At 45.7% G+C, this 10942-nt stretch overlaps 2 protein-coding genes across 2 annotated transcripts; one reads left to right on the forward strand and one right to left on the reverse strand.

The window, feature by feature from the left end:
* Nucleotides 1-584: 584 nt before the first annotated feature.
* Nucleotides 585-7602, forward strand: LOC119295701 (very-long-chain aldehyde decarbonylase GL1-11). The gene is made up of 7 exons (XM_037574148.1): nt 585-752; nt 874-1011; nt 6238-6383; nt 6515-6634; nt 6724-6936; nt 7044-7124; nt 7223-7602. Exons 1-7 carry the CDS (start codon nt 720-722, stop codon nt 7290-7292), a joined length of 801 nt encoding a protein of 266 aa, XP_037430045.1. The 5' UTR covers nt 585-719; the 3' UTR covers nt 7293-7602.
* A 118-nt stretch (nt 7603-7720) lies between these two features.
* LOC119295700 (tropinone reductase homolog At2g29290-like) lies at nt 7721-8726 on the reverse strand. Its single transcript, XM_037574147.1, has 2 exons — nt 8626-8726; nt 7721-8524 (listed from the first exon to the last, which is right to left on the reverse strand). The coding sequence occupies exons 1-2, from the start codon at nt 8724-8726 to the stop codon at nt 7795-7797; spliced, it is 831 nt and encodes a 276-aa protein (XP_037430044.1). The 3' UTR covers nt 7721-7794.
* Nucleotides 8727-10942: the final 2216 nt, after the last annotated feature.

Here is a 10942-nt window from a genome sequence, read left to right on the forward strand (position 1 = left end):
GGTGGCCGGGGCCTTGCCCTTGGCTTTGCTGGAACCGGAGCCGAAGAAGAACCCCATCTTTGCTGGCTAGAGGTGGCTAGGGTTGCCGCCGACGGGGGAGCAGAGTGGTGGCGGGATGGGGATGAGGGACTTCTGGAAGCGGATGAAGACGCCCTCCCCCACCCGCTCGGATTAAAAAAGGCCGACCGCCGTCGCTGACGCGTGGACCTGAGATAGACAATCATCATAAATTAAGCTGGCCGCAGTAGTTGAACGGCCACTAAATGGGGACACAACGGGTACCGAGAAGGCGCGCGAGGCGTCAGCTTCGCGTCCGTGCCGACGTATTTCGACCGCGAATTTGGCCGCAAATGCGTCGGCACGAACGTGTTTTGGGTTTGGGTAGGCAAGTTGGGCTTCCACATTTGTTCGCACCGTTCCAAAGAGATGTGGCGGACGTTTTGGGTCGCTGGGTTGGAGAAACAGAGAGAGCAGAATTCGTGAGGAAACGAAAAGGAAGTGAGGCGAAGGGGCGGAAAGCCACACACACGTGGACGCATCTAGTCCGGGGGTGTGTGATGACCGAGTGACACACAGAACACATATATTCAGCCAGGAGGAAGCAGAGGAGGCGGAGGAGGAAAGCTCCAAGGGCGGCCAGCCAGCCAGATACAACATACAGCACCGAGAAAGATTCTTTCCCCCTCATCCTCCTGCCATCCGCCGCCGGCCACCCAACAATGGCGGCCACGCCCCTCGACTCCGCCTGGGAGGTACGCGCCCATCGTTCCGATCTCTGTCTCCCCTCCCCGCTATACGTGCCGATCTTGACGGATCTCTCCTCTCCCTCTCCGTCGCCGTCTCCGGCCTTGCTGTCGGGATCAACGAATGCAGTGGCTGATCACCAACTTCAGCGAGTTCCAGCTGGCCACCGTCGTCACCTTCGTCCTCCACGAGAGCGTCTTCTTCCTCTCCGGCTTCCCCTCCCTCCTCTTCGAGCGCTTCGGACTCTTCGCCAAGTACAAGATCCAGGTCTGCTCCTACCCATCTCGCACGCCTCTTGATTGATTGATTCATTTGATCCATCCATTAGATAGACGTGCCTAGGCCCATCTTGCACGTCCAATGTGTGTGAAATTTCGCGACACGAGATAGCATGGTGGGAGAACAGTCATGGAAGATAACAAATCCTGTTTGCAACCTATGATTGGACGTTTTTCTTTTTCTTCTTTTGTAAAAATTTCTCTATCATGACAAGCAAGACTGACGAGTAAGACAGCCGAACCAGAAAGGGGTGCGTTTGATTTCTTTATATTGCGTCCTACTGATATGAACCAAACACGAGTAGGCAACACTCATTTTCGTTTGGCTCTCTTCGCTACTGTTTAAGAAACTATTTCTGCCTTCTGCTATTACTCCCTCCGTTTCTAAATATAAGTCTTTGTAGAAATTCCACTATGAATCACATGCGGATGTATATAAATGCATTTTAGGGTGTAGATTCACTTATTTTGCTCTGTATGTGGTCCATAATGAAATATCTCCAAAGACTTATATTTAGAAACGGAGGGAGTAGATTTTTGAAGTGATACATTACGCCTCACGTCCAAATCAAACTGCCTGCTGAGACAAGGGAAATAAGGATGAGAAACACTGGTGACATGGCTCAGTTAAACATGCATCGGAAGACTTATGGATTTTCACTGTAGATGCTGCATTAATACTTGAACCGTCTATTTCTTGATCAAGCTATAATAAATTCCTGCCCCGAGGTTATGATTTCAAAATATGGAAATAAAAGTTCCAAGCTGAAAAAATCCTTGGGACTTTGGAATGCTTTAATTCTAACCACTCTGGGAATCAATCTCTGCATCTTTATCAGGACAAACAAATGCCTAAGTAGTGAGATACAGGATGCAGGTCTGCTCTTAACTACTCCTATGTCGCACGCTTTTTGATTGATCCTTCCACTAGATAGACATATATAGGTCCATCTTCCATGTGAAATGCATGTGTACCACACATGGTGGGAGAACTGTTAAATGAGATAACACGGGAATAGACAAGGAAGGTAACCAAACCTTCTTCTAAGCTGTTAATGAATGTTTTTCTCTTGCATAACTTTCTCTATATGGCAAGGAAGACAGCCCAAGCAAGGAAGAAATGTATCTGATTTATTTTGATATATGATACTATATGAACCAAACAACACTAGGCACCAGCTGTTTTCATTTCACGTTCTTTGCTCCTAGTTAAGAAACTATTTCTGACTTTTGATGTTAGAGATTCAAAGTAAAAACTTACACCTCACACCCAAATCAAAATGTCTTCTGAGGAGAAGGAAAATAAGGACGGGATACATTTAGTCAGCTAGGCGTGTGTCTGTGGTCATCGAAAAGTCTTTCACATAACTTTCTCTATCAAGGAAGTGATGTATCTGATTTATTTCAATTGTATGGTACTGAGGTGAACCAAACAACACTAGGCACCGCCCGTTTTCATTTCATGTTCTGCGCTCCTATTTAAGAAACTTATTTTTGTAGTTTTTGTTTTAGAGATTCAACTTCAGACATGTTGTATGATACTGATATGAACCATACAAGAGTAGAAAACACTCATTTTCGGTTAGTTTCTTCGCTCCTGTTTAAGAAGCTCTTTCTGCCCTCTGCTGTTAGAGATTTATAAAGTGATATATTACATCCTGTGTCCAAATTAAACTGCCAGCTGAGACAAAGATAATGGGGATGACAAATACTTGGTCACCAGTGGCGGAGCCAGGTTTGAAGTTTGTATGCGACTTCATTTGACATTCCAAATAGATTTAGATGACCAAAAGCTGTGTGATACAACTACCAAACATAAAATGCAATAAAACATGAAGTCATAAAAATTGCTGGCATTGGCACTTGGCGACAGAAGATCCTACTTGCAACATGCAACCATTTTTGTATGCATTTAGATATCAGTTGGGTGCGTCCACCCTGTTGCCTCTTGTACTGTTGTTATAGTTGTGACTCTACTCTAGCTCCTCTGTCAATCTCTGTTATTTGTCCCTCTTGTTCCATCTTGGGGTGCTAGTGAGTTCAGTATGTGGTGGCGTGGTGGCTGTGGCATGCATCGTGTGGTGCTGGTCGAGATTCGGGCTGGCCAAAGACTTAGCAAGAACAGGAGATTGCAGCTTTTGGTTTGGCATACCGAGTATACACAAGTGTAAATGAAGTTGGTGGTGGACATTTTTTTGTGGACACATAACGTATTGGTCCAGGCCTACCGATGAATCAAGGAGGCATCCCCTCCTTCATTACATGGATCACATACGCCACTTCACCTTCATACCTGCAGATCAAAGCTTACATTTGGTTTCCCATGGTGTCATAGCTAAGGGTATGAGGAGGTGTGCTTCCTTAGTTAGCAACCTGGAGACCTAGGATGGATACCCCTGCTTGCCCCCTACGGTGGCACTGCCCATGGGTCACAGGGCTCAGCTAAACTTTTGTGTTTCTGGACATATTTCTTTTCACCGCAGATGTAGGAGCGCTGCTTGAATATTGCATAATTTTACCATAATATAACTTCCTGCCCGAGGTTATATTTTAACATACAGAAATAGAAGTTCCAAGCTAATAAATCTTTGGAATATGAGTGCTTTAATGCTAAGCCGTTCCGGAGTCAAATGCTGCATCTTTGTAACGCTCCCAGATCGGCCACCGGGTTTAAGGCTGCTACGCCTGGCTACCAATTGGGATCTATACTGGTCCAACAGACCAACAGTGCGCGTCAGATTTATGCCAAACCTTAGTGGTAGGGCCTCTGCTGTGAAACTCAATTTTCTCATTAGCTGCTGCCATAAATTTTCCATGACAATGCCTCAAAACTGCCCCAACTGCGCCTTGTAGCAAGTCCGCATCAAATGCTGCATCCACATTGAGCTTTACATAATCTTTCCTCAGTTTCATCCAGCCCCCAGTTCCAACTTTACTCTTCGTGAGCAAGCTAGACCAAAATTTGCAGCAAGGACTTTCACAGATAAACAAACCTGAGCAGCAGATAGAGATTGTTCAGCGTGGAGGAATTTCCTGCGTTCCCACCACAAGTGCCAAGTTTTGGCTTGACTGCCTCATCACACAAACCTCTTCATTCGGGATGCACCGCAAGTACTCTAGTATAGCTTTACCAGCTCGGTCCACATGACAAGATCTCCTAATGACTTAATCAAGACCTAGCAAGGTCCATACTTCTTACTTCCATGGCCACAGAACGATCAAATAGGAGATGTTTTATAGTATCAGCATCGCGCTTGCAAATTGGACACTGAGCCTGCACTTTTATATGTCTGCCCGTAAGAATCGCTCGACAAGGGATGGCACCGAGAAGGGCCCTCCATACAAAGATCTTTACCTTTAAAGGACAGCGAAGGTTCCATACTGTTTCCCACGTACAACTTGAATCTGAAGCACCCACATTAGCATTTGACAACTTATGTCCAAACTGATATTCCCAATCTTCATGGTACGCTCATTGGACAAAGAACGTTCCCTTTTGTTGAGATTCCAGGCCAAGAAAACAACCATTTCATGTTGGGAGAGGGATTGCCAAAATCCTTTGAGCATCTTACCTTCTACTCATCAAAATTTAAGGTAAATCACAAGCAGGATTTGATAAACATTTATTTACAAAATCGCATTATGGGCAGGTAAGTCTAGAATATTTATATCCTGTTGCAACGCACGGTCATTGTCCTAGTCATTTAAAAACATATATGCTTGCGTGATTACGCTAGAGCTATATTAAGCTGCTAGGTATCTCTACTATTAAAAGGGAGTTTGTTCGTTTTGCTCTCGTCGCTTCCACCCCTCCCATTGATACATGGCCCCTCCCACCGATTTGTTTTTTCCAAACCATGTGATAATCCCCCCTTTTTTCCAAACCGACCCGCGCCTCCTTGTTTCTGGGAAAGAAATCGCTTGCAAAGCAATCAACATTTTTTTCTTTCAAAACCACGTGATGACCTCCATTAATTTATTTCCAATCCGACCCCCACCTTGTTTTTGCGAAAGAAATCCCTTGCAAAGCAATTAATGGATTATTTTTTTCCAAACTACATGATAACCCCCATTAATTTATTTCCAAACCAACCCCATGTCCTCGTTTCTGGGGAAAGAGATCCCTTGCAAAGCAATCACCATAATTCAAATAAATTGCCAATAGCAAGAAATCCCTTGCAAGCAAACAACAAAATCAATTCATGTAGTTGTATGTACACAATCTCAATCACATCATATCTTTCTTTACCTTTGCATATGGACTCCCTCTCCACATCATATCTCAATCTCAACCCAATCAAAATTTTTCTATGTTGAACCACTAGAATAAAGTTGCCCCCATTGCAACACATGGGTATTTAGCCAGTCATACTAATTGCATTATTGGTAATAGGAAACTGACGCTGCATTTTGAATATAATAGCTCTTCTGCAAATTTAGACAATCCTTACTGTTTCTTTTTTGTGCTAGCCAAACTGAAGGACATACTGTCTGACCAGTTTTACAGCAGAATCTCCTCGCTAAGAGTTTTGTATAATATTCTGAATGGAGATATGTGGTGTTGTGTTCTGTATAACACAGTCTACATTTCGATTGGACTAAATTTACCCCAATAAACGAAATTGAACTTCATTGAGGGAAACTCGGCCTCCGTTTGCTTGTTTCGAGCTGTAAGGGAAACTGGGCCTCCGTTTGCTTGTTTCGAGCTGTAAGGAAATATTTGTAGTTGGTGCCTTGTTCTTTTCTCTTAAAAATGTAAAGAGTTTTCTGTAAGAGAGGCTGTTATACTTTAGTTTGGTTTTAGTAATGGAAGTAACTTATCATCCTTGCTCTTGAGAAGCATGCATGTGACTGGGCTTGTAGTGCATGTTACTGATTTTGTTCCCAGTTTACTTTCCTCAGAACAGTTTCTGCTTTCCAGTGTGCGCTAGTTTACTTTCCTCAGAGAAATCTATCTTGTAGTGCATGTTGGGCTAAATCTTTTATCGATGTCCGCATCAAATTTACTTTCCTCGGAGAAATCTATCTTGTAGTGCATGTTACTGATTTCGTTCCCAGTTTCTGCTTTCCAGTGTGCGCTAGTATAATTCACTCCTTTTTATTTTTCTGTGATGAAATATTTGATTCATTGGAGCTATTTAATTCAGGGAACATTTGTACGTATCTTCCTTACATAACTGGTTTCCTAAACAAGTATGTGTGTGCATGTTTGCAGAAGAAGAGCAACACTTCTGCTTACCAGAACAGATGTGTCATGCGTCTCATTCTCTACCATGTCTGTGTGAATTTGCCAGTCATGATTTTCTCCTATCCTGCCTTTAAGTTCATGGGGCTGAGGAGCTCACTTCCTCTGCCACACTGGTATTAAATTTTATTTCCTTCTCAAGTCCAACAAAAGTATAACTTGAGAATGCACACATGAAAGCAGCAGGATAACTAAAGACTCAAGTGGAACTGGAAATTGCTTAACTTGCTAATGCTACCTGATGCAGGACGGTCATTGTATCTCAAGTTCTTTTTTATTTTATACTCGAAGATTTCATATTCTATTGGGGGCACAGGGCTCTGCATACCAAATGGCTATACAAGCATGTCCACAGTGTGCATCATGAGTAAGTGATATTTCTTCGTTAACCCGTATTTGGTATTACTACATTAGTTAGTTACCATTCTAACTTTTAAGACGATAAAATGTGAGCAGATATGCTACACCATTCGGCTTAACTTCAGAATATGCACACCCTGCTGAAATTTTGTTCCTGGGGTTTGCCACGGTTGTTGGTCCTGCCCTCACCGGCCCTCACTTGTTCACCCTTTGGCTGTGGATGGTTTTGAGGGTGTTAGAGACGGTTGAAGCTCACAGTGGATATCACTTCCCTTGGAGCCCATCAAACTTCCTGCCACTGTATGGAGGGTAAGTAAAGTAGAATTTGCAAATGTGCTACCTGATGGTAGGGAAGTTCTATTTTTCCATTTGATAGGTTGCGTTTAACTGAGTTGTGAATATTTTCTCATGAGCAGCTCTGACTTCCATGACTACCATCATCGTGTGCTCTACACCAAGTCAGGGAACTACGCCTCTACTTTTGTTTACATGGACTGGTGAGTATACATTTTTGCCTTTGCTTTGTTGAATATGCGTGGTAAGCTCCCTCGCTTTTATATGATATGCATCCTCTTAATCTTGTTGTTGTGTTAAGGTTGTTTGGCACCGATAAGGGTTATCGCAAGACAAAAGCCATTGAAGGGGAAGAAGGGAAGCATTTGTAAATTGTGGAAGCTACTCTCTTTTCTCCGAGTCAACTCATCAGAACTAGTTTTTGATCTCTTGTATTGGTGATGACATTGTCTTCATGGGAGGAGATACATGCGGCATTGATCCTTAGGCATGGGCCGTCGATCCTACATGTCGTTGAGTCTCTGTTCTCCCATATTTGCTAGCATGATGAGATCATGTGTTGTGTAGGCCAACTTATATAATTTGTGGTGAATTAAATTTGTTGTGCTCTGTTGGGGTTTGTTTTGGACATATGCCCATGGCAGAAGTAACTATTTGAAGCAGCAATAACTTGTCAGATTAGTTGTTTTGCAAGTCGAGTAAATAACCGAGATGAGATTTGTCTGTGCTTTATTTGTTTTGCCCCAGTTTCCCTTGCAAACTCATCGGGAGCATGATGCAAGTGATTACTGGCAATCTGAATCATCTTGCAATAATCAAGCAAAACTTAGGTTCTAGCCGTGGATGCAGCTTCTCACGGTTACATGTGTATTGTCATAGCTTGGCTGCTATTGTGCGTCCGCCATCAACGCATATGACCTGGCCCGTGATGTACCCGGCGCCGGGCATGCAGAGGAAGGCGACGACCGCGGCGACTTCGTGGGGCTTGCCGAAGCGGCGCATGGGCACGCGCGCCGTCTCCATGTCGGCGAGCCTCCGCGCCATGGTTGGGTCGGTGGCGAGCGTGGTGGTGGAGATATCGGTGTCGATGCCGCCCGGCGCGACGCTGTTGACGCGGATGCCGTGCGTCGCCCACTCAGCGGCCAGGCTCCTGGCGAGCTGGTGCATGCCCCCCTTGGTGAGCGAGTAAACCGAGAGCGCCGGGTAGGCGATGTAGCCGGTGACGGAGGAGATGAGCAGCACGGAGGAGGCCCCGGCCTGGCGGAGCAGCGGGTGCGCGAGCTGGGAGAGGTGGAAGCAGGGGTCGAGGTTGGTGGCCATGAGACGGGCGTACTCCTCCGGCGTGGTGTCCGCGGCCGCCTTGTAGAGGGACAGGCCGGCGTTGTTGACGAGGATGTGGAGCTTGCCGTGGAAGAGGTCGCGGACCGTGGCGACGAGGGCCTCCCTGTCGCCGCGCACGGAGACGTTGCAGACGGAGGCGGTGACCAGCTGGTGGAGGCCCTTGCTCTGCCATCGCCGCCGGCATTTGTCCAGGCCGGCGGCGTTGCGTGCGCAGGTGTGCACCTTGGCGCCGAGCCCGGCCAGCTCCTCCACGATGGCAAGCCTACGCACGTACAAAATGAATCGACCGATTGATCAATGCGTGCACCACCAACTAACTAATCGAGTGTGCAAAGCCACGAAATGAAGCATAATTGAACATACCCGATCCCCTTGGTTCCTCCGGTGACGAGCGCCGTCATGCCGGCGAGGTTCCACCGGTGACTCATCGTCTCCTGTGAAGAATCCGATGTGACACCTGCCATCGTGAAGTATATATCAGCTATAGCCACTGATCGACCCTGCATTACTAGCCAAGTTATACGTATATATTTGTGTGATGGATCGATCGGCCCAATGACCCAGCATCCATTCATCTTGTTGGACATCATGCTTAGTTACCACACTAGGTATTGGAGTCCCCTCCAAGTTCGTACACTGCCAAGGAAGATAGATATTTTCGATGCTCCCAGCCTCCTGCTCGACTGCTTTTTGTTCACTGTTTTTTTTGCGGGGGGATGTTCACTGCTTTCGACAAATGTTCATCTAAATTAAAGAGTTAATGTTTCCGGCCCTACGTGGTCTCATTTTTTTAAACAAGGGACCTGGCACCCGAATTTCGTTAAGGCTGGTCATAGTGGGGAGTAACTTAGACTAGTGTCATATGCACGACACTAGTCTAAGTTACTACTACCTCCGTCTTGGTTTATAGGCCCCCTTTGTAGTTTGTGCCAAATTTTGACTAAAGATTTAACTAACAAAATGTTAATGCATGTCAAGAAAAATTATCTCATTGGATTCGTATTTGAACGTAGTTTTCAAAAATATAATGTTTGGTGACATGCGTGAACATTTTGTTAGTTTAATCTATGGTCAAAATTTGGCACGAAATACAATGGGGACCAATAAACCCGGACGGAGGTAGTACTTTCATAATGCAAAGTAACATGATAGTAGTGTTATAGATGACTTCATTTATTAGCTTGTAAACTCATTTTGTCTTGGGAAGCACTATATTACAGTAACATATTATGTTACCATCTCACATTAAATACTTGCCACATAAGCAAAAATTTCTTGGAGTGCGTTATGTTACTAGCTAAGTTACTCCCACTATGACTAGCCTAGTAGAATTTACAGTAGTCTCTTCCCTGCAGATGAACACGTGGTCTCATTGGGTATAATAAGATACACTTGTGAATATCTCTTTGATGAAAATTTTCACCAATTTGGATGCCTGGCCTGCACCCAAATCTTGGCCTCCATGGAATTTAAAGCACCGTTGGGTCTGGCTCTGCCGGAATGCTCGAATCGGTTGTTTCCAGTGAACCAGAACCGAGAGATGCAAGGTACACATATTGGCTACAGGCAGCTGCACGCGCTTCGATACACAGGAGACGCCACACGCTTCGATTTGGGGTATCGATTAAGAGCATGATTTGGTTGTCCATATTGATGTTCATTTAGGGTGTCAGTTAAGGGGTTGATTTGGGGGTTCATATGGACTGATTTCAGTGTTGAAGCCCGATCAAATTTGGGCATCGACATATAGATAGATTTTTCTAGTCCCCATGTACATATGTAGTCGATATAGGGTCAGATTTTTGGACAGTTACCATGTTGATATAGGGTTAGATTTTATCAGTTGTTTAATGCAGTGCTCTACTGAGAAGTTCATCCTCGTCAATGCTGCTGAGGGTAACTGCTCGATGGGCAAGGCGGTGGCAGAGGCCAACTGCTCAAAGGGAAAGGAGGTAGAGGAGAGTAGCGTTGCCAAGAGGCCTCGGGCGAGGGCGAGAAATTATGGCCATTTCCATGAGTAGTTAAGTCCATTACACTTCTGCAAGGTCATTCTAGCACCTAAGTTGGGGTGCTTGCTGACACCCAGCTGTTGAGGAACGTAGTAATTTCAAAAAAATTCCTACGCACACACAAGATCATGGTGATGCATAGCAACGAGAGGGGAGAGTGTTGTCCACGTACCCTCGTAGACCGAAAGTGGAAGCGTTAGCACAACGCGGTTGATGTAGTCGTACGTCTTCACGGCCCGACCGATCAAGCACCGAAAGCACGACACCTCCGAGTTCTTGCACACGTTCAGCTCGATGACGTCCCTCGAACTCCGATCCAACCGAGTGTCGAGGGAGAGTTCCGTCAGCACGACGGTGTGGTGACGATGATGATGTTCTACCGACGCAGGGCTTTTCCTAAGCACTGCTACGATATTATCGAGAAGGACTATGGTGGAGGGGGGCACCGCACACGGCTAAGAGATCAATGATCAATTGTTGTATCTATGGGTGCACCCCTCCCCCGTATATAAAGGAGTGGAGGAGGGGGCCGGCCAAGGGGAGGAGGCGCGCCCAAGGGGGGAGTCCTACTCCCACCGGGAGTAGGACTCCTCCTTTTCCTATTTGAAGAGGGAGAGGGAAGGAAGAGGAAGGAGGGAGGAAGGAAAGGGGGGCCCGGCCCCCCTCCCAAT

This window comes from Triticum dicoccoides, chromosome 4B (assembly GCF_002162155.2).
Source record: "Triticum dicoccoides isolate Atlit2015 ecotype Zavitan chromosome 4B, WEW_v2.0, whole genome shotgun sequence".
Taxonomy (NCBI): domain Eukaryota; kingdom Viridiplantae; phylum Streptophyta; class Magnoliopsida; order Poales; family Poaceae; genus Triticum; species Triticum dicoccoides.

Excerpts from the sequence above, each read along its gene's own strand:
- LOC119295701 (XM_037574148.1), top strand. The coding sequence starts at position 720 with ATGGCGGCCACGCCCCTCGACTCCGCCTGGGAG. Across the intron at positions 753-873 it reads CCCTCGACTCCGCCTGGGAG|TGGCTGATCACCAACTTCAG; the intron begins GTACGCGCCCAT and ends CAACGAATGCAG. Across the intron at positions 6,635-6,723 it reads GTCCACAGTGTGCATCATGA|ATATGCTACACCATTCGGCT; the intron begins GTAAGTGATATT and ends AAATGTGAGCAG.
- LOC119295700 (XM_037574147.1), bottom strand. The coding sequence starts at position 8,726 with ATGGCAGGTGTCACATCGGATTCTTCACAGGAGACGATGAGTCACCGG. Across the intron at positions 8,525-8,625 it reads GGAGGAACCAAGGGGATCGG|GCTTGCCATCGTGGAGGAGC; the intron begins GTATGTTCAATT and ends GTACGTGCGTAG.